Source organism: Chaetomium fimeti, assembly GCF_033439085.1.
Source record: "Chaetomium fimeti strain CBS 168.71 chromosome Unknown B0H64scaffold_5, whole genome shotgun sequence".
Classification (NCBI taxonomy): Eukaryota; Fungi; Ascomycota; class Sordariomycetes; order Sordariales; family Chaetomiaceae; genus Chaetomium; species Chaetomium fimeti.
In genome coordinates, this window is record NW_026944333.1 from 2329085 (window position 1) to 2355453 (window position 26369).

General features: G+C 56.0%; 9 protein-coding genes and 1 non-coding gene across 10 annotated transcripts; 8 read left to right on the forward strand and 2 right to left on the reverse strand.

Annotated features, from left to right (window-relative positions):
• The first annotated feature begins 649 nt into the window (after positions 1-649).
• On the forward strand, positions 650-1286 carry B0H64DRAFT_190216 (uncharacterized protein). The gene is made up of 2 exons (XM_062799057.1): positions 650-923; positions 985-1286. Exons 1-2 carry the CDS (start codon positions 764-766, stop codon positions 1176-1178), a joined length of 354 nt encoding a protein of 117 aa, XP_062658074.1. The 5' UTR covers positions 650-763; the 3' UTR covers positions 1179-1286.
• B0H64DRAFT_401004 (uncharacterized protein) lies at positions 1189-3135 on the reverse strand. Its single transcript, XM_062804118.1, has 2 exons — positions 2080-3135; positions 1189-2011 (listed from the first exon to the last, which is right to left on the reverse strand). The coding sequence occupies exons 1-2, from the start codon at positions 3026-3028 to the stop codon at positions 1275-1277; spliced, it is 1686 nt and encodes a 561-aa protein (XP_062658075.1). The 5' UTR covers positions 3029-3135; the 3' UTR covers positions 1189-1274.
• Positions 3136-4236: 1101 nt separating this feature from the next.
• On the forward strand, positions 4237-7446 carry B0H64DRAFT_401008 (uncharacterized protein). Its single transcript, XM_062804119.1, has 5 exons — positions 4237-5892; positions 5938-6015; positions 6077-6249; positions 6295-6947; positions 7007-7446. The coding sequence occupies exons 1-5, from the start codon at positions 4485-4487 to the stop codon at positions 7047-7049; spliced, it is 2355 nt and encodes a 784-aa protein (XP_062658076.1). The 5' UTR covers positions 4237-4484; the 3' UTR covers positions 7050-7446.
• A 2239-nt stretch (positions 7447-9685) lies between these two features.
• Positions 9686-10305, reverse strand: B0H64DRAFT_190254 (uncharacterized protein). Its single transcript, XM_062799058.1, has 2 exons — positions 10222-10305; positions 9686-10114 (listed from the first exon to the last, which is right to left on the reverse strand). Exons 1-2 carry the CDS (start codon positions 10224-10226, stop codon positions 9778-9780), a joined length of 342 nt encoding a protein of 113 aa, XP_062658077.1. The 5' UTR covers positions 10227-10305; the 3' UTR covers positions 9686-9777.
• A 132-nt stretch (positions 10306-10437) lies between these two features.
• Positions 10438-10509, forward strand: B0H64DRAFT_t104. The gene has a single exon. It is a non-coding gene; the product is annotated as a tRNA-Met (tRNA).
• A 573-nt stretch (positions 10510-11082) lies between these two features.
• Positions 11083-12991, forward strand: B0H64DRAFT_443633 (asparagine synthase-domain-containing protein; the record flags this gene model as incomplete). Its single annotated transcript, XM_062806726.1, has 4 exons — positions 11083-11778; positions 11862-12281; positions 12333-12869; positions 12923-12991. 4 exons carry the CDS (start codon positions 11083-11085, stop codon positions 12989-12991), a joined length of 1722 nt encoding a protein of 573 aa, XP_062658078.1.
• Positions 12992-14206: 1215 nt separating this feature from the next.
• B0H64DRAFT_190324 (uncharacterized protein) lies at positions 14207-16102 on the forward strand. Its single transcript, XM_062799061.1, has 3 exons — positions 14207-14807; positions 14886-15134; positions 15206-16102. The coding sequence occupies exons 1-3, from the start codon at positions 14383-14385 to the stop codon at positions 15726-15728; spliced, it is 1197 nt and encodes a 398-aa protein (XP_062658079.1). The 5' UTR covers positions 14207-14382; the 3' UTR covers positions 15729-16102.
• A 758-nt stretch (positions 16103-16860) lies between these two features.
• On the forward strand, positions 16861-17779 carry B0H64DRAFT_190268 (uncharacterized protein). Its single transcript, XM_062799059.1, has one exon. It carries the CDS (start codon positions 17034-17036, stop codon positions 17637-17639), a length of 606 nt encoding a protein of 201 aa, XP_062658080.1. The 5' UTR covers positions 16861-17033; the 3' UTR covers positions 17640-17779.
• A 1108-nt stretch (positions 17780-18887) lies between these two features.
• Positions 18888-20269, forward strand: B0H64DRAFT_190352 (cyclin-like protein). Its single transcript, XM_062799062.1, has one exon. The coding sequence runs from the start codon at positions 19009-19011 to the stop codon at positions 20068-20070; it is 1062 nt and encodes a 353-aa protein (XP_062658081.1). The 5' UTR covers positions 18888-19008; the 3' UTR covers positions 20071-20269.
• A 788-nt stretch (positions 20270-21057) lies between these two features.
• Positions 21058-23225, forward strand: B0H64DRAFT_190379 (chromatin remodelling complex Rsc7/Swp82 subunit-domain-containing protein). Its single transcript, XM_062799063.1, has 3 exons — positions 21058-21356; positions 21442-22456; positions 22508-23225. Exons 1-3 carry the CDS (start codon positions 21248-21250, stop codon positions 23028-23030), a joined length of 1647 nt encoding a protein of 548 aa, XP_062658082.1. The 5' UTR covers positions 21058-21247; the 3' UTR covers positions 23031-23225.
• Positions 23226-26369: the final 3144 nt, after the last annotated feature.

Sequence of the window (26369 nt, forward strand, 5' to 3'; positions counted from 1 at the left end):
GCTCTCCACAGCATTCCGGACCGAAGTGGGGACAGCGAAGACTCGCCCGGCTTGATCCTTTGAGAGCACAGATTAGAGAAGCACGGGCCACATATTGCCCCACTTATGCAGAAACTCGTCCCGATGGTACCAAGGATTTTCTGGGCAGGAGAGGGAAGCATTGGCGGCCTCGATCTCATTGAGCTTGACACACCAAGTACGGAGTACACAAGAAGTACCCTGCAGCTTGAAATGTATGGCGCTCCTCGATTGTACGGGGTACAAGGCACCGGGTCTAAAAGGGGCGACCTGTGGCCGACTAGCACTAAAAGATGAGGTAGCCAGATACATGTACTGTGAGAGTTCCTTCATGCAATGGGCTGAAGGGTCGAACGGGGAGGTTCCCTGACAAGCTGAGGCCATTGACGCCGCCCCCGCAGCTCGATCTCGGTTTACCGCACGCATCAGGAAGCCCGCAAGAAGAAACAAGCACTGCCCCGGTGACCAAGGCATCTGCATCGCGCGTTCTTGCCAAGGACGCCATCTCTTGTCCATTGGCCCGCGTCATCGTCACCCGAAGGTGCTTTCACGCGTTCTTTGTCCACTCCAGCTGAACTACCCCCACCTCCTTAGTGGTTTACCCCTCTCCCCCTCAACTATATATCTCCGGGGACCTCGACCACTTCCAAACCTTAAACATCCTGTGTTCTCTCGACCATCTTCCAAACAAACCCACAATTGGCAGAACTCTTCTTTTCCACTCAACCAACACCAACATCACATCATGGATTTCCTCAACAAGGTCGCCAACCAGGCCACCGGCAAGCAGGGCGACAAGCCCCAGGAACAGCAGTCTAGCTCCGGCGGTGGCTTTATGGATAAGCTGAACGGCCTGGCCGGCGGCGGCGCGGCGGGCGAGAAGAAGGAGGACGCCCTTGACAAGGGTGAGTACCCCTGTGACGTCATCGGTCTAGAACATCAGCTAATGACGACTGCTGCGAAAAGGCATCGACTGGATGCAGGAGAAGGTCTTCAAGCAGGGCGCCCAGAACAACGAGAGCGCCGCCGAACAGGCCAAGGACCGCATGATCGCCCAGCAAATCCGCGACCAGTACAAGAAGGCCACGGGCAAGGACTTCCCCATCAAGGAGGAGGAGAAGAAGCAGGCCGAGAAGAACGGGTTTGGCGGTCTGTTTTAGGTAGTCGCTGTCTCGAAATAAATCATGAAATTACGAGTGTGCTTCTGGCATCTGACTACCTGTCTACCCTAATTCGATCCCGCCTAAACTCGCTAACTAGCTGATGTATACCGGCAACCGCGTCCCCATGAGATCACTTTTGGGGAGCTGCACATCCGCCGCGTGGAAGGTGTGAAGATTTAACCAACACACCATGCGCAACATCAAGACCATCCATGCTATCATTTGCCTTTGGGTGTCCGACGAAGCTTTATGCCAAGTCCGTTGAAAAGTGTGGTTTTGGTCCGCCCACAGCCGTTGTTTTTCGCAAATCTCGTCGAAATACATCTCGACGAGCTCCGTTTCTCGGTCCTCGAGGCCGAATTTGGTCATGTTGGCGCGAAACGGGTGTAAGTGGTACAAATCACTCCGTTGTTCTACATCCCGGTTCTTCAACAACGACCCCCAGAACAGGTCAATGTGTGCGCGCACGATCATGAGGGTCATATAAGACTCGCCGCCTCCCCATAAGCGGAGCCACTTATCACACCAATCCACGGCATCGTGCAATTTGTGTATGGAACTGGGGTCGGATTCTGGCAAAAGGCAGAACTGGGGGTCAGGTGAAGACGAGGTGGGTGGCATGAGTGAAGAGACTACCTCCACGAAATCCGCATCGTTTACCAAAATGGTCTCCGTACGCTTCTGGATTTCGTGGGCACAGGCGGCAAGAAGCCTCCTTGGGGAGAATCTTTTGTCGTCCCAACGGTACGGCAGTGGATTCGGTAGCGTGCGACCGGTGATGCCTCGCATATGCATGGGCTGTGCGATCATCCCAACAAGCTCGAAGAGGACTGTGAATAGACGAGGTCAGACGAGCCGCGTGTTGGGCATACCGGATGGCTTGAGAATGGGTGCCTGCCTGGGAATACATGTTCAGTCGAACCGATGGATTCGACAATCCGGCCGTCGCACTGCAGCAACGCCAGCGTGCTCGCGATCTCTGAAGGACTCCCGAGTCGCAAGGTACCGAGATCCCGGGGGACATCCGTGAGGTATATGGGCCGCGGGGCATCGCTCGACCGACAAATGGTAGGGACCAGACCAAAGCAATATTCGAGAAGTCCGATTGTAGGGATAACACGGGAAATCCGTGGGAACCTGGGGACGTCGTGGCGGGTAAAGGTGAACATGATCCCGAGATGAGGGACTGAAAATCCAGTGAACAACATGCCGTTACCATCAGCTACGTAACGGTCGTTGGTCCGGTCAAACTGCTTCCAGTGGAGGCCCAGCATTCCGGCGAGGACCACGATGCTGCCCAACGTGGTCGTTGCGTATGGCTTCTTCACCCCTTCCGGCATAAGGTCCAGCGTTTGAAGCCTGGCCTCCACTTTCACCGCCACCATCTCACCCTGGGAGCCCGGGGAAGGCCCGCCTTCCCGTAGCATCCTCCGTACAGTGGACAGTAAAGCCAGCCAGGTTGCTGAGTAGTCGGCAATGACGTCCTCGTTGTCCTTGTTATGTAGTGTCGGTTGTCGGGGGACTGTGGGTTCCTCCACGTCCCAGCTTTGCATGTCATCGACGTCCCCGGCCTTATCGGGGGAGAGGGACATGATGGTGATGTCAGGACTTCTGAAGACCACTTCGAAGCGCAGCTCCCAGGGATGGAAAACGAGCTTCGTGTGGCGAGCCCAAGGTCCCATAACTCTCTTGCCGCAATTCGAGTAGCCCACGGCGGTGGCTAGGTACTGTTGGACCACTTGGGCCGTTGTGCCCATTAAAGCCACGAGGGCGACCACCAAGGCCACGATGGCAACCGCCAAACTGCCGACCTCAGTCCTGCCCGTCCCGTCGTCATTTTCGCTCATGATCGGCCCAGGTATGGAACTTAGATAGTGGTATGGCGTTTAGAGAGGGTTGGAACGCAACGATGAAGAAAGCAGTTAAGCAATAGCCTAGGCCGGGATCATCAAATTGGCGAGGAATGAAAGTCAAGAGGAACAGAAAAGCAGGCCCGGTGGCGCCCAATCAAACATACAGGCACGATGGCCAGCCCCTCCCTCAGGCCGGTCATGTATTCGCAAGGCTAGGTGTGAGATACCACCCTTCCTATTACGTTAGCAACATCCTTTTCTCAATGCGCCGGGGAGAATCCAATATAATAAGAGGCATCGGTGCTGATGGGAGTGTCTTGCTCAACATAGGAGCCTCAGGGGCTGTCGACTCGGCTTTCCCGTCTTTCTCAAGAAGCCTCTGGTGAATTGGAGGCGGCCCGTTTTGTATTTGGCCCCTCAGAAATTTACTCCTAATACCCGGGGTGCAACTCTTGCTTTCACTTCATCGTGATAACCACAACGGCATTCCGGCTTTCACCGGTATCAGCCCCGAAGCCGCCGGACCCACTCACCCGGCGGCCCGGGATTTGGTCGCCGACTTTGGCGTACCGATTTTCCGGGGACGACGAAACGGGAACCAAGACAAGTCGAACCTTAGGGATCCAAGTAAGTATCAGCAACAATTAACTCTGAGATTCTCCCCCACGTATGCAATTAGTTCTTGAGGTTGCCCAGGCGAAGTTACTGCGTAGGACCCCGCCCGGCAGGCCTGATCATTGGTGGTGGTAGATTCGATCTTGGGAAACCACCCGGAAACCTCCCTGAAACCTGCCCAGATTCGTTCAAAGCTCCCAACAGTCCTGGCCTCGGCCATTTTCGACCCGGTTTGCTTGTGAGACGGATTTTACCCAATGGACCCTTGGAATAACCACCTTGTTGTTACTGGAAAAGTTACCGCTTAGATAATTGGCCGTCCGCTCAACCTCGTTTGACGATATGAATGTTAGGCAGTCAATGTACACTACTTCGTACGAAGAGTGGTGTGAAGACGAAGCCTGAATGTAGGTACATACATACCTATGTAATATGTAATGTACATGGGTGGTTGGGGTACCTCTCGGGGTTGGGGTTCCTGTGCGGATGCTCGGAGCAGCATGACCCCACCATCGCGAACCCTGAGTGGGCTGTGTGAGTATTGCGGGGTGGCATGGGGCATGCACGCATGTCAACGGCCCAAAGCCAAGTACTTCTTGGCAGCTCAACACACAAGAACAGCCTTGCCGACCAAGACAACGACAACAAGCCCCCACCGTCATCTCAGCTCTTTCGACGTGTTTGCGAAGACCTAGGCGTATAAACCACATCCGTATAAACCTCTCATCAACCCAACCCGACTCCCATCCGCACCAACACACCTCGTCTCAAGACTTCCAACCCGAAGCTCTCCCAAACGAATTCACCTTACGCCAGTGCTTCACGGTCCCCTTGCATGTCTCCCCACAACCAGGAAGCCATTTCTTCGAGCCCATCCGATATCCGCAAAGATGTAGCGGTCCCGACCAATAGCGAGATATCCTCCCTTTCAGAGCAGGCACCCCGAAACACCTCTCCGGGTGCGACTTCCGATGCGGCACAGGGAGGGGATGCCGAGGAGGATGACTTGCCGAACCTTAGAAATGGGAAGGGAAATAAAGCGGGCGAGAACTCGGAAGGCGAATCGCAGACTGTCGGTGGACTTACGCGACAGGACAAACAACCTGACGATGGCGACCTAATGTCCTCTTCGATCGCGACCTTGAAACCAACCACGTTCCCCACGACTACCGCAGCCACGCAATACCTGACGGCCGAATCAAAAACCTACGTTGATCCCACCCCACCCACACCGACGTGTTCCCGACCCCCTTCGCGAGCGCCCTCGTCTGCCCGGCCGAGGTCCGAAGATCCCTCCCCCACGAGATCCGATGCCGCCTACGACGAGAAGAGATACACTAGCGAGGATGAGCAGGAACATGGGTCCAGGTCTGAAATTCAGAGCATCATGGAGCAGTTTAGTGAGCTCGGGGGCGGTCCCGATGCCGAGGAGGTCATGAGTCCCAGGCTAGAGATAGCGTCGCCGCTTCTGGGGGGTCCGATCCAGCACCCTCCTCGAAAATCAAGCCTGGAGCCCCTGGCCCCTACCATCACACACCAGTTCCAAGACTTGCCAGGCCTTCGGGTATCGACTTCATCGCCGGGGGATACAAGATCGAAACCGGAAGGCGAAGACTTTGGGCCCCCAGTCCCCCCCAAGGACGAGTCTGGCTATTCAGGGCGCTTAGGGGATGACAGCGTTGATTCACCCATGTCTCCTATTGCCTCGCTACACCGCCCACCCCCGCCGGAGCCTGAGCCGGAGCCGACGCTGCCGTTCGACTTCCACCGGTTCTTGGAGCAGCTGCGCAATAAGAAGGCCGATCCGGTAGCAAGATATCTAAAGTCGTTTCTGTCCGAGTTTGGGAAGCGGCAGTGGATGGTGCACGAGCAGGTCAAGATCATCGGTGATTTTCTTGCCTTCATCGGGAACAAGATGGCTCAGTGCGAGGTATGGAGGGACGTGCCGGACACTGAGTTTGACAACGCCCGGGAGGGCATGGAAAAGCTCGTCATGAATCGTCTATATTCCCAGACATTTTCCCCCGCCATTCCAGCACCCCAGCCGGTCCCCGGAGCGAAGAAGAAGCGGGGGGCAGACCGAGTGATGGGCCCAGGGCGGCGGGGGCAACATCAAGAGGATGTGGAGCGAGATGAGATCCTCGCGCAGAAGATCAACATTTATGGCTGGGTGAGGGAGGAGCATCTAGATATCCCCCAAGTGAGTGAGAGCGGGAAGCGGTTCCTGAAGCTCGCGCAGCAGGGTGAGTAGCTTGGCCCCCGCCTAATTCCACGCTAACACTGTCCAGAATTGCTCAAGATCAAGTCCTATCGCGCACCACGAGACAAGATCATATGCGTCCTCAATTGCTGCAAAGTCATCTTTGGTAGGTGCTCAAGAGCGTTTGGATAGTTTGGTATTTGAGATCCCAGGGCTAACCTTTCCAGGCCTGCTCAAACACACCAAGTCGGACTCGTCTGCCGATTCTTTCATGCCGATGTTGATCTACGTCGTGCTGCAGGCAAATCCGGAACATCTCGTCTCGAACGTCCAGTACATTCTGAGATTCAGGAACCAGGAGAAGCTGGGCGGGGAGGCCGGCTACTATCTTTCATCACTGGTGCGTTGCACACTTCCCCCTCCCGAGCTGTACTGACCATCACAGATGGGCGCCATCCAGTTCATCGAGAACATGGACCGCACCACATTGACCATCACAGACGAAGAATTCGAGAACAACGTCGAAGCCGCCGTCTCGGCCATCGCAGAGAAACACCGCGCCGAGTCCCCCCCGCCGCCGCCATCCCATTCAGAAAAGTCACCCTCCCTAAGACCGCCACACCTAGGTGAATCAGGGCCCTCGTCAACCCGGCCCTCCATCGACGTCGACCGCCCAGCCAGCCCACGCCGCTCCACCTCGTCCAACGAGGCCCGCGACAGCGGCGAGTACAGCGGCAGCGACGAGAAGGCCGCCATCACGGGCCTGCTGCGGTCCATCCAGAAGCCGCTCAGCACCATCGGCCGCATCTTCTCGGACGAGCCCTCGTCGTCGTCGTCGTCTGCGGCCGGCGCCAGCGGGAGTATCGCCAGCCCCGCGCGCACTCCGCAGCCAGACCGCGCCGGCGGCGGTGGTGACTTGCGGGCGCGCCAGCGCTTGTCGGCCGAGGAAGCGGCCGCCCGCCAGGCTAGTGCCGAGACTGCCGAGGCGCAGCGCCTCCACCGCGCCGAGCATGCGAATGTGGTGGAGACGTTGGCGGGCATGTTTCCGGATCTGGACCGCGATATCATCAGTGATGTGGTGTATCAGAAGGAGGGGAGGTATGTGTTTGTCCGTTCTGGGGTGGGTGGTAGGAGGTTTACTGACTGACAATGGGCAGGGTTGGGTTGGCGGTTGATGCTTGCCTCGCGTTGTCGACGTGAGCTGGCTGGTCTTGGTTTAATGGCGGGAGGTCGAAAGGGTTCATTCAGCGCTGTAGGGGAATCCGAGGGCTAGATTGGTCGTGGGTTTCGCGTTATGCTCTAATTGCCTTAATTCTTCTCTTCCTCGTCTCCTTTGCCTCCTTTCTTTCTTGCGAGCGGCATCGGGCGGAATGGGTGGGTTCTCTGGCTGCATGTTTTGGTGTATCTGCATTGCCCGGGTAGTTGTCAGTAATTCGCAATTCTCGACCTGGAGAGTGACTCTCAAGGTGGCCAGCCTCTGCGTAAATTGATGTGACTGTTGTATCCGTAACTGTTGTATCCGTACGGCCTATCGTTCTGCTGATGAGTGACGAACTTGAAGACAGGTAATGGCCAGTCACCGGTTCGAGAAACAGACACGCACTTGAACGGTAGGCTAATAATAAAACTGATGGCAGCAACAAACAAGAGCCAAGTTATTTCATGTACTCTACCCCCTCAATGCTGATACTTACATAACCCTAACCCTGAGCCAAATAAGGGTGTGTGGGTGTCAAGGAGTCGAGAAAAAAAAGGTGGTGAATGTTGATCCCAAACCACCAAAGACACCATCCTCACCAAAAGTTGAAGCTAGCGATTACTCGTTTCGATCGAGTGACCTCCGGGTTATGAAAAGGATTAAAGAAAAGTTGTCTACCCCCTGAATGCTAATACTTACATAGCCCTCCTCGTGAGAATGCCTACTCAGGCCCTACCCCCGACGCTACTTTCTCAACAATTCACACAAGAAAAGCTTCTTGGCGCAGCGGAAGCGCGCCGGGCTATCATGGACTTTCAAGGCCACCAAGGCGAACCGTCGAAGCAGGATCCATCGTTGCTTCTGGAGGTTCATCGGGTTAGTGTTCTCGCATATGAGCGGAAATCGGAACCTTCCATCTGCAGAACACACACCATTCTCACATACGGATAAGAGCTGAACCTTCCTCCGTCCCCATGGCCCGGTATAAAATGGAAAACTAAGTTGCCATCGTCTCCCCGGGTGATGCCCTAACATCCGGACCGAAGCCGAAGCCCCTGCTGTCTTGATGGGACACGAAATAGCATCACACATACAGGTGAAGCCAAGGCCTCTCCTGTCACCGTAGACACACAACACAACACCTCATACACAAATAAAAGCCGAGGCTTTCATTGTTTCCATGAGATGAAAACAGTCTCACATACAGATAAAAGCTGAAGCTTTCACCGTTTCCATGAGACGCAAACATTCTTCTACACAGATGAAACCCGAAGCTTTCACCGTTTCCACAGAATGTATCCAATCCGGACTTCACCTAAGCACGAAGAATGCCATAGGTTCCACCGGATACAAAGCTCGCCGTACGTGGTTCAGCCGATGCCTAGCCTCCGCAGCTGACGGAGCACAGTGCAAGCATCGTCGTCTTCTAACGGCATATGCGCCAGTGTGAATGTGAAAGACCGGTGCAGTATCCAATGTAGTAAATCCGCATTGCTTGCAAAAGACTTTCACAGCAGTCGGTTCGCCCCATTTGGGAACTGGGTCCCTGTACTTTGTCTTCCATTGAGCCGACACCTTACGCATGGCGAACGCGGTAGGGTCCCAGTTAAGCTGCTTCAGTCAGCTAAGGGGGAGATTGCGCCTTGAAGGCTCCCAGTTCAGCGCCTTGAGCTTCTCGCGAGCAGCGCTCAGGCCGAAATCCAACCGTACCTGTGCGTATCGGACGATTTCGGGATCGCTGGATTTCAAGCAGACACAAGTTGAACCAATTGTCTTGTGTCTGTACCATTGGTGTAGCGGGAGGGCGACGTTCAACCCAGAATCGCGAGTGTCTAGGGAGTCAGCCTCGAGATACTGACTCAAAGTTCCAGACTGAAGAGACTGAAACATTAAGCAGAAGTACATCTCGACAATGTTCAACCACAGATGACAATCCTTATCGTCGAGGTTGCCCTTGAGAGTTCCTAGGCGAGTGAATCAAGTACTTAAAAGTACGGTGTATCACGATATCAATCTCAACAAGTCTTCCACACAAATTCTCAAGATATTTGTTGGACGTCTGTTTGCAAAGTTACAAAAACCTCCCGTGTTCATCTTGTGAGTTATCTAGCCTACCTCAGGCGTAGTTCCTTCCTTGATGAGCGTGATGTTGCCTGGTTAAGGCAAACATTTCTCGCGTTCTGAGAAAGAGAGCATGACGGAAGGAGCGTCTGGGTGCTGGCCGGACACTCCTTACTCTTCGAGAGTTAACTGATCTCCCTCTGCCTTTCCTTCCTTTTCTTTTTTTCGTCGAAATACGCGCCTCGCCGCCCCCTTTTCGGTACGTATCGGATGGAATTTTGTCGTTACGTTTAAGCAGTGTGTTTCCGACCTTCAAACATTGCGATATTGGTCGAAACTTGAGTCCTCTAATTTTCTACTACGAGACTGAAGCAGTTGCTCTGTCGGGTTTCGACTTCCGCTGAACGCCCCGTGTCGCCGCCGCCTTCGCTGCGGCTTATGCCCGCAACCTCGTAGGTTCTGCCGTTTACATTTCATTTCTAGCATCCGGTTCCTAGTTCACTGCCATACTGCCCACGAACCGCTGTCTCAATATGGCATTAATCATAATGTGTCTATAGAACACCACCACCAACACCAACACCACCACCACCAGGCCCGCCAGCCGAGCTGGCAAAAAGGTAAGCGCGTTCCCTCGATATTTCACAACGGGGCTAACCGGGCTCAAGTCTAAGACGCCAGAGGAGCTGGCCGCCGCCGCCGAGGCCAAGAAGGTAGGTGGTTCACCACTATAGGTATATCGTTATTAATGAATATCATTAGGAGAAGCAGCGTGCTCGCCGCGCTAGGCAGCGAGAGAAGAAGAAAGCCCACCGGGCCGAGGGCGCCGCCGCCGAGGCCGCCACCGCCGAGCCCGCCGTCGCCGAGACCGCCGCCAAGGGGTCCGAGCCCGCCGGCAGCGAGGATGCCGCCACCAACACCCCGGCCGAGCCCCCCTCCGCCGATCTCCCCTCCGGTCAGGAGGAGCAAGAGGATGCTGTAAGTAAAGTTCACAATAAGCAGGTACCTATGAACGAATGTTAATTTAAGGACATAGATGACTACAGACTAATTAGTTAATATGTAAATTGAATTTTTGTTTCCCGGCTTCGACTGTGGGCCGCTTGCACTCACCTCATCAACCCTGCCACGTGATTGGTGTAAATAATAACAGGTTCAAGCGATCCAGGCCCGGCTTTGTCTCACCCCTGCGGCAGTGGAACTGGAATGAGTCACAACAGACAAAAGACGAACACGGCCACTCACAGTCCCCCTGCGCACTCAGTTCGGACCGGTTATCAAGCACCCCCCCGGTTCCGAGTTCCAACAAGCATCAGCGGAAGCGGGGAAAGCGATTTGGCGCAGCGGAAGCGCGCCGGGCTCATAACCCGGAGGTCACTCGATCGAAACGAGTAATCGCTAGCTTCAATTTTGATGAGGATGTGTGATCGTTGGTGTTTTGCGATCAACATTTAGAACCTTTTTTCTCTCGACGCCTTGGGCAAGTTAGGGTAAGGGCTATCTATGTAAGTATCAGCATTCAGGGGGTAGACAACTTTTCTTTAATCCTTTTCATAACCCGGAGGTCGCTCGATCGAAACGAGCAGAAGCTAGTGTGAAGCATAATCTTTTGATTCTGTGGTGTTGAGACATCTTCTTTTTGATTCAGGGGCCATCAGGGGCTAAATGGGAAGACCCCTGACAAATTACCGAGTGAGGTCGCCGTCGAGGAAGGAGCGACTTCTCTTCTGGTGGTGACCCGCTGAGTCAGCACCTGCCCTGTCACCATCAATCAATCGCCAAGCATTTTTAGATCTGCACGTCGCGTCGCGGGTTTTGCCCTTGACTTTTTAATGACCACCTTTTAACCACCTAACTCCTACCATTTCCCAATCCGCCCAACACGCCATTCCCAGCGCCCATCCGTTCTAACCCAACACACACACACAACAAAACCAACACCCACACACAACAACACAAACACAACACACCACAATGTGCGGCATCCACGCCACCCTCTCCCCCACCACCTCACCCCCCAACCCCAACCTCCCCCCAGACCTGCGCCGCTGCCTGCGCGCGCGCGGGCCAGACCACTTCGGCCAGGTCGACCGCCGCCGCCGTGTGCAGCAGCGCGCGGGCGCCGGCGGGACGGCCACTGACTGGTCGCTGCGCTTCACGTCCACCGTGCTGGCGCTGCGCGGCGACCGGGTCGCGCCCCAGCCGATTACGGATGGGTCTTCTGGTGCCATGGAGGGGTCGGTGCTGTGTTGGAATGGGGAGGCGTGGAGGGTTGGTGGTGGTGATGGTGGTGGTGGTGGTGGGGAGCGGGTGGTGGGGAATGATGGGGAGGTGGTGTTTGCGAGGCTCGTTGCCGCCGCTGGGGCTGGTGGTGGTGGTGGTGGGGTGAATGCGGTGCTGGATGTTCTCCGCGGCATTGAGGGGCCGTTCGCGTTTGTGTATTATGATGCTGCTGCGGGGAGAGTGTTCTTCGGTCGGGACCGGTTGGGGAGACGGTCGCTTTTGATGGCACCGACGGGTCATGGCGGGTTGGCGCTGTGCAGTGTCGCCGGCAAGGCTGAAGAGGGGTGGCGAGAGGTCGAGGCTGATGGGATTTATGTGGTGACGGTGGGCGAAGAGGCAAGCCCGGAACGATACGACTGGGCTGTTGGAGAGGACGCCGCTGATTTCGTGAGTACGCTTGCTTGGTCGGCTGCGGGTTATGCGTTCGATCGTGATCGGCCGTCCTGTCAGACTTACTTTACTCTTTCCAGGTTTCCGGCATTGGCATGTTCAATCGGGCGCTGCCGACTAGCTGCTTTCAGTTGACGCCCGATTCACCCTCGGTGGTGACCCTCAAGGAGCAACTGCTCGAGTCGTTGAGGCTGAGGGTTCTCAATATTCCGCTACCACCATTATCGAGTACTGACGGCACAACTCGAGTTGCCGTCTTGTTCTCCGGGGGCCTTGACTGTACCGTATTGGCCAGGCTGTGCCACGACATACTCGATGCGGATCAAGCCATTGACTTACTCAATGTCGCCTTCGAGAACCCTCGGGTGGTTGCTCAGCTCCAGAAGGAGAATAGCGACCTCTCCGACTTTTACGAGGCTTGCCCGGACAGAATCACCGGAAGGCGATCGTTTGCAGAGTTGCAAAAGGTCTGTCCTGGGCGAGCCTTCCACTTCGTGGCTGTAAGGCTCTCACTTCTGCACCCTCCTCAGACGCGTGTCTAACCCACCTAGGTAAACGTTCCCTACACTGAAACACAGGCACACCGCCAGCAAGTCATTTCCCTGATCCGTCCTCACAATACTGAGATGGACCTTTCCATTGCATACGCACTCTACTTTGCTTCTCGTGGCCAAGGTTTCTCCAACGAAACCCCCGGGTCCCCTCCGATTCCATATCGGTCTCCTGCCCGAGTCCTCCTGTCCGGCCTAGGTGCCGACGAGCTCTTTGGCGGGTACTCTCGCCATCCCTCCGCGTTCCAACAGCGGGGCTACCCCGGGTTGATTGATGAGCTACTGCTTGACGTTGGGCGGCTCGGCAAGCGCAACCTAGGCCGGGACGATCGGGTGTTGGCCCACTGGGGTAAGGAGGTGAGGTTTCCGTTTCTAGATGAGCGCTTAGTGAGTTCGGCCATCGGGACCCCAGCTTGGGAGAAGTGCGATTTCGAGAATGGTGAAGATGTCAGCGGTGTTGAAGCCGGCAAGAGAGTACTCCGCCTGCTGGCACTGGAGCTGGGCATGGGAACGGTGGCAATGGAGAAGAAGCGCGCTGTGAGTTGTCCCTGTCTGTCTCCCCAGGATTGCCCACACTAACATCACCGCAGATCCAGTTCGGCGCTAGGACAGCCAAGATGGAAAGTGGCAAAGTCAAAGGCACCACGCTGATATCATAAGGAACCCAGGAACCCAAAGATGACACTGGCGGTGATGATACATTACAGATACTTCTGAGTCACGGTCGCGATGACAGACTAGGAGGCTAGTTCGCATTGTGGTTTCCTCGGAAGCCCTTGCGCACTAGCTGCCGGTCTGCGTCGTCCTTTTTGACCATGAAGTTAAAAGGCAAATCTGAGCCAGTGTCGGGACCTGGCGGTGGCGGCTGTTTAGAGTCAAGCCATCGCTAAACCTCGGAGTGGCGCATCGCGCTTAACATCTTTTTTTGGTGGCACTAGCTCCCCACCATCGAGCCTTTCGATCCTTCCCCTGACCACGCCGCAAATTCCATCCGTGCCGTTGCCCACGTTTCAGATCCACTATGGAGTCGTATCCGCGGATCGCGCCTCTCGCGGGTCCTGCATGGAAGCTTCTGATCGGCCATTTGCTCCTTTTTTCGCAATGTTATCTTCCCACTGACAAGTGCCAGTTCGAGAGTCGCAAGACTCGGGGGATCGAAAGGATGGTGGTTATGGTCGAACGTGGGTTTCGTCATGGGTCAGCCCCTGTTTCCCCGGATTGCTCCCCTGGACTTTCCTTCAGCGGCCCGACCAGGGCCACCTGGGACCCCTGAAAAACCTGGATGGACCGGCTTTCCATCCCTGCAGCCGTTTGGATGAACACGCCCGGCTCGCCCCGGTTTCCCTTTACCCAGGCGAGCCAGAACCGTTGGTTCCTGGCTAAGTCCGCCTTGCTAGCCAGCGAATGCAACAATGGAACTCTTATCAACGTGTTTTAATTGTTCCTTTGCCTCGTGGTGCTCGATTTTTTCTGCTGAGTTTCTTTATCTTCCGATTGGCCCCGTTTGAGGCCCAGATTTGGGCCAGCCCCTCGTTTGCGTCCTTCCTCGCCAGATTGGGATGATGCCAGGCCCTTGAATCCCGAATTAAGCTCGTGGGGCTGCCTATTCGGCCAAGCGTCGTGTGTTGGCTCCTCTTTGCAGCGCCGCTGTTGGATGATATCGGGGCGAGGCCTGTGCCTCTGTTTGTGCCGCACATAGCCTTCCAACACCACGCTGGCGTCTGATGCCCCCCTGAGAAAGGAAAAGGGAACCGATCTCACGTTGTTCTGTTGCGCAGTGGACCTTTAAACCTCCATTCAGCTTGGGTTCTCTGAGTTCCAGCAGGGCGGAGCATCCCATGTTTTGAGGGGCTCCATCCCGCTCTCCTTCGGCCCCGACTTTCGGCCTCGAAACCCTCGACTGCTGACTCGGCCGCGCTTTCCACCACTCTGAGATGCGTTGTGCATTCAGATACCTCGCCGGCTATCGAATCTCCATTCGTTATTGACCCCGGTAGGCGACGATACAACTGCTTACATCCGTTTACCAACTCAACACCGAGCGCCCGTCATGGCCCAACCACCGAGCAGAGCCATGACGCCGCGTCCAACATCACTACCGACGCCTTCCACTCCCTTCACCTCGTCGCCACTCACTCCCACCGGAGGACCACGGCTGGGCCCAAGAATACGGTCCCGTTTCACCGAGGATATGTCAGAACGAACACCAGCGGCCTCCATCTCCGAGCAGTCTATGGATTATTACTGGTATGGGCGCTCAGCAGAGGACGTCAATGCCAATCCCAATACTAGCAACACCAACACCTCCCCGACTCCAGATGTGGAGACTCCTCCAGCGAAACACGAGGGTCGGGATTGGAGGGTGTGGCTGCGGTTGGCAAACGGGGTTCTGCACGCCGTCCCATGTTTGGTGTTATTGGGGATATTTGGGTATGCCATGCGTGTGTTGCGGGACGATCTGGGGAGTTACATGAGGTGAGTTGTGTCCGGGGTCGGTCTTGGATGGGGGTCGTCCGTCCCATAATAATGCTAACCAGACACCGTGTTACTCAGCATCGAAGCGATTATTCTCATCTGCTTCCTTTTCACGGACGTTGCCCTTGATACCGTGACAATCTTCCGGGCGAAGAAACCGTGGCCAACTTGGGGCCTGGGGGTACGGTTCACCTGCGGTATTGCCTACATCGCCCTATTTCTAGTCTACGTCGGGCTAGGCGACCCATTCCCTCGAGGATACACTTACTGGGGTCTACCCACCCGCTTCGCAGCACTAGTGGTATACATCCTTCTCTGCGTAGAAGCGTGAGTCCCAACCCCTACCTCCCACCCCCGTCCCTAAGGTACACACACAAAACTAACCCCGTCCAACCCAGCCTCTGGAACCTCCTCCACATCCCTGCCAGCCGCTACCAACTCGGCAGCGCCCTCCTCGGACAACGCACCACAACAACAACAACAACAACAACCCGGGCCCCCCCACCGAGCCCCTCCCCGACCCTGACCAACAACCGCACCAGCTTCAACCCGCGCTTCTCCGCCGCCGACACGGAGCACTCGTCCATCAGCCTCACCTGGCGGCGCTGGGTGCGCACGCGCAGCAGCACGCAGTGCAGCAGCGGCCGCGACGATCCCGAGCCGGCATTTTTCGTGCACGGGGCGGCGGCGGTCGCCCCCGCCCCCGCGGGGCGCGAGCCGTCGGTGGATCTGACGCTGCGCGAGCGGCCCGGCGAGGAGGCCGGCAGCTCCCGCGTGCCGAGCAGCCTTGGGGGGAAGCTTGAGGATGGGGGCGGTGGTGGTGGTGGTGGTGGTGGTGGTGGTGGTGGTGGTTGTGGGAAGGAGGCGGGGAAGTGGTGTGAGGAGAAGTCCGAGGGGCCGCGCGGTCCTCCTCTCCGGTGAGATGCGCGGGTGGTTGGTGCGTGGTGGACGGTGGACGGTGGACAGTGGACGCTGGACCGCGGGCGGACGGTGCACGGCAGACGGTGGACGGTGATTTTGTGGCACAAGGGAGCATGGCACTGGCGTTGGGGGTGATACTTGCGGTTGTGGTTGCGTTTGGATACCCATGAACGGTTTTATTCCTAGTAGTAATGTAAGAATGGTAGATACAGCTGGTAATGATATTGTATGTACAATACCGTTCAGCTCACTGAGCTCCGAACGATCCCGAGTGGAGAATAATTCTTGGCCGAGTCCAGCTGCATCAAAGTAGGTCCGTCTTATTTTAGTGTCGTGACCTTTCCCTTGCAGTTCGATGCCACGATAGGCCCCAGCTGTATGATGTCGGGATAAGAACTCGTAATGATCAAGCTGCGTCTTGGCTCGCATCGCCACAGTCCAGTCATGGTTGATGCAAACCTAGCTGTGGAGTCCGACAATCATGACATAAATGGTCAAATGACGGTTTCCTTAAGCAAGTACATACATTCCTCCTCGGGGCAAACAGATCGGCGGTAGCAAGCAGGTGATGTGTTTGTCTTTGCTATTTTTGTGAGGGTCGGTTCCCAGCAACACGAGCATGGGGGTAGAACGCCGACCCAACACGACTTACGAAGTCGAACTAGCAATGGAACAACCGGAAAGAGAAAGGATGCACATACGTATGTACACACACAACACAGTCAGCGGACATAGAGCGGTTGATCCTCAACCCGCCTTACTCGATACCGAGCTGGATAACGCCATACTTTCGTGAGACAGTGGATAAACCAGGTCGAGTCGTCCGATGGCCAGCTGCGTGGTGGTGTGGTATTTGCCGATGTTGCAGCCCCGCGCTGCGCCTCTCGCACACCTGAAAGGTCCATTTTGAAGTCGGACAAGGCAGCCTCGACAACCAAACGCAGGTCGTGCAAAGGACATGAACGGGATGAGCAGCTCACCCGCCTCCCCCACTCCGGCGCTCCGTCCAAGGCGGCGTGCAGATCATCCGGGAGAAGCGCGCCTTTCCCTCCAATTATAGACCCTCCTCTGCGCCGCACCCTCACCGTTGTCCCAGATTGATTCTCGGCGGTGCTCTGCCCTGCGTGGCTTTTGGTTCCCGACCCGAGGAGGGTGTGCCGCGGTATAAGGCTGGCCGTTCCCCGGACGCCTCAAACCATGAGCCTCTTGCCCCTGAACGGAATGCATCCTATTTGCTCTTAGCGGTTGCTTGACTGCGTGCAAATAACCGTCTGTTTTGCTGAGTTGCAACCAGCGCTCGCCAGTATGCCCGCCATCGCTTCCAGCCTGGATATCCGAGGGCCCGACCCGCCGCGTGAGACCAGTAAAGATAACGCGGCCCCCAGTACAACCAACACGGTGGTTTGGATCGTGGCCGCTGTCGTGGGCGGGCTCATCGTTGTTGGGGGTGTAGTCGCCTTCGTTCTCATCAAGTACACCAAACGCCGTCAGCTCAGGAGGGACCAGGAACTCCACCCGTACTTGACAAAAAGCGAGATCATCAAGAGGCGAAAGATGGAGAACACCGACCCGTTCCTGGAATTAGAGTCGCACAGGAAGCGTATGATCAACAAGTCGCTGGCGACGCGGTCTTCATACTCTGCGGGAAGCGGGTTCTCCGCGATGGCGGACCAGATCGACCGCGAACTGGCCGAGATGGAACGGCAGGAGACGACCAAGCTGAAGGACGACTGGAAGAAGTGGGAAGCCAAAGTGCGACAGGAACGATCAGGCCGCCGGCACCCCGCAACCACTGCAGCCAGCGAAGCGCCCATTCTCAGCATCCCCACGCCCGCGAAACACAAGTCACCTAGTCAGACGCCGTCCACCAGCCCCCCGTCACCGCCCTCTGAACAACGCCCTCCAACTTGAACAAGCAGCTAAGGAGAAGGATCAAGAGAGAACCGCGGGTCGAGAAAACCTAACCTAGGCCGCCCGACTCACCAAGCCGAGAATGGATGGCCCCCCGATCGGCCTAGGAGCCATGGGTTGCGGCGCATTAAGGCCCATCCACCTACCTGTGATCAGCAAGCGTTGAAGTCATCATGCGGAGGACGATAGATGATGGAATACAACTCGGGCTCTGGGAGGTTACGAGGCGAGTGTGCTCGTTCAACGGGCACTGGGCGCCTCCGGTGTTCGGTCATGATTATTACCCATGAATTGGAGGTCTTCGGTACTGACACGCTGATGGGATTCGTCTGTTTTGACGCCACGCGGAAGCAGCGCAGGAAAGACGCCGTATTCGAGTTTGGGAACTCATGAGTGGTTCCAAGGTTGGTTGGATGGAGAGTCGAGGCCCGAAAGTCTTACTAACGCGTGGGCTGCGAAATCCGCGTTGTTTGTGTGTATGTACGATTTTGATGGGAACAACGTGTAAGATACGGGTAGCAATCGAGTGCAGTCTGTCATCAATAATTACGTAACTTAGATTGCCCATCTTCCTGAAAACACGACTGAGTCTCGAAAAACCATACTTGAAAATGGAACGGCAGGCTCTGTGAGCCATGAGTCGGTATCTCAGGATGGAAGGGACAAGTCCCTTTGTTAAGGCTGAGCCTGCAGGCCCCCCAGCTGAGTCATTCGTTCCAGCCCAGCTAGGACGAAACAGCCCCACAGCCCGCTCTGGGAAAGGCAGCGCCTGGCTGACACAGCAACGCCTCTTTCCCTCTCTCGCTTTTGTTCACCTCGTCTCCTCTCTCCTCCTCCCCTCCTGGCTGGCTTCGTCCCTTCGTTCTAGCCGCCGCTCGCTACTTTTCCTCGGAACTGTCAACAGCTCCCAGAAATTATTTTTCGGGTGTTGGACGCTCCGAGCATTTCGCCGTAATCGAACCCTACAAACAGGCCGGTTTCGAGACTACCCGCGACGACCATTCTTATCCGACAGTGCTGTTCTTTGTTCTGAGAGGAGCCCTCTCGGACGCCTTCGCTGGTCTTCAGAACAGTCGCTCGAGGCGCCCGCATCAAGGCACACACGATTTCCCGCTTGCACTTGTTGATTGCATGACCAAACGTCCGTTCCTAAGCGCGTGACCACACTTTTCCTCGACCTCCCGAGCCCGATTCTTTCGAGTCCCAGCCTTTTTCAGCAATCTCGGCTTCCCCCTCGCAATTGCCGCTTGTTCATAGTTAGCTAAACAAGACGCAACCCGCCCCATATCCGTTTCTCTACCATACGACCAACGGGTTTTTCCCGGGCTCCCATCACCAACCTCGCATTCGCTCCGCAGTATTGGCCAAGATGGCGACTGGTTTCGCCCCATTCGAAGAGACGAGCAAGGAGGGGGAGTTTAGGGAAGATCTCAACCGCATTCTCATCTGCCCCGAATGCAAAGAGGATCCGCCTCGTCTTGTCGAGGAGTACTCCTCTGGTGATATGGTTTGCGGGACGTGTGGCCTCGTGCTGGACCGCATCATCGATACCCGGTCCGAATGGCGTACTTTCTCCGGCGACGACAATGGAAGTGACGACCCTTCTCGTGTCGGCGACGCGCCCAACCTCATGATCGACGGAGACCAGCTGCAGACGGCCATTGCTTTCGACGGCAAGGGTGCCAAGAACCTCGCCCATCTCCAAAACAAGATTAACCAGGACAAGGGAACCAAGGTCCTCCTTCAGGCCTACAGAGACATCCAGGCTCTGACCGATAGCATCAATGCAGGCACCCAGGTCGCCAACACCGCCAAACACATCTTCAAGCTGGTCGACGACAACAAGGCGCTCAAGGGCAAATCACAGGAGGCCATCGTTGCTGGCTGCATCTTCATCGCTTGCCGGCAGACCAACGTGCCGCGGACCTTCCGGGAGGTCTATGGCCTGACCAAGGTGTCCAAGAAGGAGATAGGGCGCGTCTTCAAACAGCTTGAGTCCTTCCTGCAGAAGATGGGCGGCGAGGACAAGATCGCCAAGGCCACGGGGTACAGCCAGCAGTACACCGCCAAGGGCTCCACGACAGCCGACGAACTTTGCATCCGTTACTGCAGCAACCTCGGATTCCGCAACGCCGTTCGTGTCGAGAGCGTCGCTCGACGCCTCGCCGAGAAATCGTCAGAGGTCTCGGACCTAGCTGGCCGCTCCCCACTCTCGGTCGCCGCCGCCTGCATCTACATGGCGTCTCACCTTGTCGGGGAGGCGCGGAGCACCAAGCAGATTTCGGTCGTTTCCAGCGTTAGCGATGGAACCGTCAAGACCGCATACCGATACCTGTATGCCGCGAAGGACACCATCCTGACCAAAGAAGTTTTCTCCGAGGAGATGTTTGGCGAAGTTCTGGCCAACGTCGAGAAGGTGCCGGTCAACTAGTCATTTACACGCTACCTCGGAAATCTCCCCGTTCCACGATATCGACCCCGCAGGTGTTGATACACGCACCGGCCGCACTAGCAAATTAGCAGGCACGCATAGGAAGAACGTGGATCTGGACGAGACTATGTTACGCCACGAGACTGCATATTACACTTGGTTTCCTATGGCATAGATGATGCGGCGTGACAGCTGATGGGCATCTATGGCGGGATGGACAGGGCGTCCTTACTGGAATATGTAACGACAGCGGCAGGGCTCGACAGATTGGCAGCGGTCTCGTTTTTTGCTCTCTCTGGGCAGGCTGATCCCCTTTGAGTCGCCTTCGAAGGCTGAGGAGGAAGGTGATCCGATGCGGCCTCGTTCTTGGATCCAAGGACAAAGGATCTTGGTGGGTTCACGGCTGGGGAATGGTTATTGTTTTGCTGTCTAGATTCCTTCCTACCATCATGGAAGCGCTAGCACTCGTGTAACTAAAAAGACACGTAGCGCAATATATGAATATATGAAATTTAACCCCCCTCTCGTTGTTTATCTTTAATGCCATCGACAAAACACCCTTTAAGTCCTCGTGATAAGTTAAGTTGGCACGGTCAAAGTACAGTATGCATTCAAACTGAGGCTTCACTTCGCACTGTCTGGTTCCATTCACGAGCGTTGGTCCGAGCGTCTCCTTCCAAACCGCCAAAATCCACGTCTCCGAGCAATCGCGTCTCGCGACACCGACCCTACCCACTTGCCGCTGCACCAATATAGATTGATCATCGATTTTGCGCCAACTCGCACACCGCCCTGACCGGTCGAGGAAGCACCGTCGCACCACGACAAGCAACAGCCTACAATGGCCGCTCGACGAACCAGCCGTGCAGCTGCAAAGCGCGCTCAACAAGCACTCGGTAAGTTTGATTCTCCTGTTGCTCTGCCCCTCGATGCATCACCCCATCATCATCCCATCATCGTCCATTAGCGACCAGCTGCACCCTGCAAACAAAACAATCCTCCTGGAACCGAGTGTTCCCATTCAAGCTGTTGCAACAAGGTGCCTGCAGCAGAGCGTCGTTGGGACATGCGCCAGTTCCACAAGCATCAACGCAGCTGCCGCAAGAACAGGAGCAGTCTGCGGACCGGATAGTTGCAACAGACTGCGCACAACAGCCGGCCGGCCGTGCACCCCCCAATGCGATTGCCCTCGAACTCCGAGATCTCTCCACTCCATGTGGTTCAACACCTACTTCAAGTGGGGTTAGACCCCTCCCTTGTGAACGGACTTCATCACTCTCCTAAAAGTAGCATGTTCCTGCACCATGGCACCCCGCCCTTCACACCGTACCCCCAAGATCAAACTGATTAACCGTGTACCTCCGTCTACAGAGAGCACGCCCAAAACCTTCGATGGTCTCGACGATGAAGATGAGCGCATGCCAGATGCGGCTGAGCCCGAGGATGCCGAACCCGAGCAGGAAGTAGAGGAGGAGGCCGAGAAGGACGACGGCTCTGTTGCGGAGGAAGATGTCCCAGAGGAGGAGGAGGAGGAAGAGGAGGAAGCCAAGTCTCCGACACCGCCACCCGAACCTGTCATCCGTCGCCGCCGGCTAGGAAGGCCGCCCAAGAACCGCCCACCGGACTGGGACACATTGCCGATCGAACCTCCCAACCCTGATGCCACGCCGCGCCGCCGCGGCCGCGGAGGATGGCGTGGGCGTGGTGGACGTAAGGGGCAGCACTACCAACCCACGCAGCAGTCGATCGACAAGGATGGCACGGTATTGGACATCGTTAACGACGAGGTCGACCTTCCCCAGGATCCCGAAGGCGAGAAAAAAGTCGACAAGCTGGGGAATCTCGAAGACGGACGCGAGTACCGATGCCGAACCTTCACGCTGGCTAACCGCGGCGACCGGCTTTACATGCTTTCTACCGAGCCCGCCCGCTGTGTCGGCTTCCGCGACTCGTACCTCTTCTTCACCAAGCACAAGAAGCTCTACAAGATCATTGTCAACGACGAGGAGAAGCGCGACATGATTGAACGCGACATCATCCCGCACAGCTACAAGGGCCGCTCAATAGGCATTGTCACTGCCCGCTCAGTCTTCCGCGAGTTTGGTGCCCTCATCATTGTCGGTGGGCGCCGGGTCATTGATGACTATGAGGTCACCAAGGCACGCGAGGAAGGTGCAGTCGAGGGCGAGCTAGCCGACCCGTCAGATGTCTACGACGCCAACGTACCGTACAACAAGAATCAGTACGTCGCTTGGCATGGTGCCAGCGCGGTGTACCACGCAGGGGGGCCCTCAGTGCCCCAGCAGAACGTCAAGGCCGAGACCAAGAAGCGACGTGTCGCCGTCAACGACGTCAACTGGCAGCTAGAGCACGCCAGGGAGGCCAGGTGAGTTGAGTCTCATCTTCCAATCAAGCCCTTACTGACCGCATCCCGTAGCCAATTTAACAGCATGCTCTCGAGCGTACGCCGCAACAACCGCAACGGCGTTTACGACATCCAGACCAACCAGATGCACTATCCCGCTATCATGCAACCGACGCACGCGCGGATCGAGCAGATCGTGGACGGTGGCGAACCCGAGCAGCCGTCCGCCAGTTCCGCTACCATCTTCCCTGCCATTAAGCCATCCATCTCGCGCAACTTCCTCGTCATGGACATGCACCTCGAGACGCCGCCCGCGGGCGTCTCGGTGGCGGCCTACGACGTACCCTTCCGCACCTCGCGGACCGACTACGAACCCTCGGCGTCCGCCGACTTTCTGGCGCCCTTCAAAGACCTGCGCTCCGTGCCCGACGACATCCGTGACCTGCTCCCCGAGGAGTGCCGCCAGGCCTTCGACGACGCCAAAGACAAGGAGAACAACTGGTTCGAGAGGTGGGGCAACGAGGCCGAGGTGACTTCGAGACGTGAGCCAGTCGTGGATAAGGCCATCGTGCCTTATTCGATGATGATTGCCTGAAAAAATATCATTACCTTGCAAGCGAGGGGGGTGGTGGTTCTTTTTCACTGACTCGTGCTCCCTTATTTCCTTTTGGGTTCCATAGGTTCTTATTTCAAGATCCACACCTGTTATACTGGCGTTGAGTCCAAGCACCCGCCTCTGCCGAACGAGGCCAAGGAAGATACAAACGTGGTTTACACCACCACACCCAAGGCCCGTAGTGCCAGGGCCAAGAAATATACCCCTGTTTCCTTACGCAAGAGAGCTAGCGCCCGGGCTTCGCCTTCCCTTGCCGCTGCGGCTGTCCGGTTTGCCACGGTCAAGAGCGACTTACTGTGATGAGCAAGAAGGCGAGCTCAAGACCTCGACCGCGACAAAGTTGCCAGGCTCGAGTGAGCAAAGGATGCGATGCACTGTACCATGCGTACGACTGATAAAGGACTCGACAAAAGGACAAAGGCGGAAATGGAGGCTTGTTCGGGGGGGAGGGGGGATGGTTTTCTGTATGCGCTTGTATGTACGATATTACTCAGCATTGGCAGAGAAAAGGGGGAGGATTTTGCTAGCCATGGCGTTTCCTGGCTGAGACGGGGGATAGGGGACTTGGTTCTGGGAGTCCGGCGGCGTTTATGGGAGACTTGGTGGCGTGTTAGTTAATGCTATAACAATCTAGCCTGAGCTTTTATGGTGAGATGTTGGTCACAACGGTATGGTTTATGTATGGGATGCTCGAGGCTGGGGATGATGCCATCGGAACACGGAAGGTGGTTGCTCTGAGCACTGGGTTGGGGCGGTCGTCCTTTTGGCAGTGTGCTTCCTCAAGTGAGAGTTACGAACTAGCAGCAATAGATGGCTGGGGGGGCGTTCGTGGCCTTGTTACCAGGTTCTTGGATATGAAGGAAGTGTAATATGTCAGTCATACTATGTTACGGGAGTATAGTTCAGCCCCTGAACAATCAGCAAGCGACCCAAAGGAACGGACAAAATAAGGGCGTGGTGCAATAAAGTTAAGATTTGTATCTATGTTCACCGCTTATTGACTTTTTGGTATATAAACATTGATGCCATCTTAGACAACGTCTGTAGCACTATCACCGAGTTGCGGTTTGTCTACTTTACATACCACAACTTCGAACCGGGTAAACAGGGCCGTGGAACGGGATGTGTCCCATCAACACTGTCTTAGCATGAAGACACAAGACAACCCACCTCGGTTCCCACAAGGTCTGCTTCCTCCCCCCCAAAACACTCGAAGGTACGTGTGCTAGACCCCGTTGAGTGATGAACACCTCGTCAGAGGGCTCAAACTTCTCAACCCCGAAAAATGACCCTCTTGAGGGTTGAACTGCTCCGCAGGACGATCCTGGTGGTATCACTCCGATCTCAGACAAGCTGCCGCTGTTACCCGTCCCGGAATGGACGTTACATCTCACCTCCCCAGCCGAGGACGACACAACAGCACACGAGATACCTCGAGCCAGCGGAGTATCAAATACCAGCCGTCACCTCAATCAGGAAAGCCGTTTACCCCGCTGCATAGCCAGTGAGAACCGCACGCCATGCAATCCAATCGTCAAAACCAACCCCTCCACTCACATCACAGCCTCTACACCATTCCAACCCGACGAGCACCCGCCTCGCCAACGGCGGGATAGAGCATTATCTCCTCCATATTGCCATGGGGGCGGCGTTCATTTAGCGAGAGTCCTCACTTGGCAACAAGAGAAGAGACACGATGCGTCTTGGGTCTTGGGTTGGATGCGCACGATGCGGTCGACCCCATCGTGGTGTGGGTGTCATTGGTCACCAGCGCCAGATGCGTTCGTACCCAAAGCAAGCCCCCCTCTCAACCTCAACCCCTTTTCCCCCCTCTCGCAAGCGCGCCGCGTCAAGCGTTGATGCAAAAAAGGGTTGCGGGATACGCGCGCGCAGCAGCAGCAGCGAGACCCGTTTTCTGTATGTACGACATCGCGAGGGTGGAGGTTGAGTTGGTGCGGTGGGTGGGGGGTTCGGTGTCCCCGTCTGCCCCGTCTGTTTGGTTGTGTTGTTGGACGGGGATGTAACTACCCCTCTGGACAGTCATACTCTCTGTGGCTCGCAAGAGGGGCTCGGGGGTTGTGGGCCGAAAGTTTGAGCATGTTTCTCATTCAAGGTCGGTCTTGGGTTTGACGGGCTTGTTTTGAGGTGCATGATGTTTTATCTTTTTTATTTTATTTATCTTTGGTTTAATATGGCCTCGGAATACCCCTTTTGAACACGCACAGCAATACCTCCCAAACAGGCTGTCGACAAGTTGGCAGGGCCCTCTCCGAGAAGAGTCTTGATGCACGTGTCAATACATAAAAAATGCGCTGGATCGGATATCGGAGATAAACTGACACAAAGAGAGACAACAAGTAGGCAGCTGCGTGAATCCCAATGTGACACTGTCTCTATCACCTCTCATGTCGCTCAAGAGAATGTGACTCGTAACGTGATGCGTGTTACACGGTAGGCATCCCCATCGGCACGATCACTAAGCCGGCACCCAGAATGAACAAGCCAACGTCCCCGTCACTGGGGAAGGTAGGCATCTAGAATGACGCAGGCCACCTCCAGGCACATCCGGCGGCGCCGTTGACAGACCATGGGAGCATGGTTCCAGCGCATCGGTGGCAGAAGCGTGCCTGTGAGCGTACGTACATTCACACCATCACGGCGGGCTCGGAGTAAACCATCGGACGATGCATGTGTGCAGAGCCGAGGCAGCAGGAACGCAGACGACCAATGAGCAGGTTTGTGGTCCATGCAGCCGATTGTAGCCTGCATCATGACACAGCTTGAATTGACTGGATGGCAAAAAGCCGTCGCAGGCCCGTTCTGTGTCATCTTGTGGCGTGCCGGGAGCTGCGTCACGAACGGCTGTTTGGGTGCTTGGGAGCTTGGCTACTTTGGTCAAGTCGTTGATCACCAGGGTTTGTTTCCAACATTGCAATAACTAGCAGGCGCCACCGAGCCACTTGATGGGTGCCGATGAGATGATGATTAATGCCCGTGTCTGGCACAGGCTCAACAGACAGACACACAAAAGTCTCTGATCCATGGTTTCACCGAGAACCGGCTCAACCCTTGCTCTGCCTTGTATGGAAAGCGATGGTGAGGGGCGGCGGCGAACACCGCTCGATCGGCGTCGGGTCTCGAAGTGACGATGCTCCACTTTACACTGAAAGATTTGGTGGGGGTACGTTGCCATGATGGTGTTTTCTTTGGAAGACTGGTCTCGCCCGGCCGTGTGGAATGCGAGATGATTCCAAAACGGCCGCCGAAACGGTGGCCACCAGACCGTTCCAGTGAATGCCGCCAACCCCGAGCGCCAAG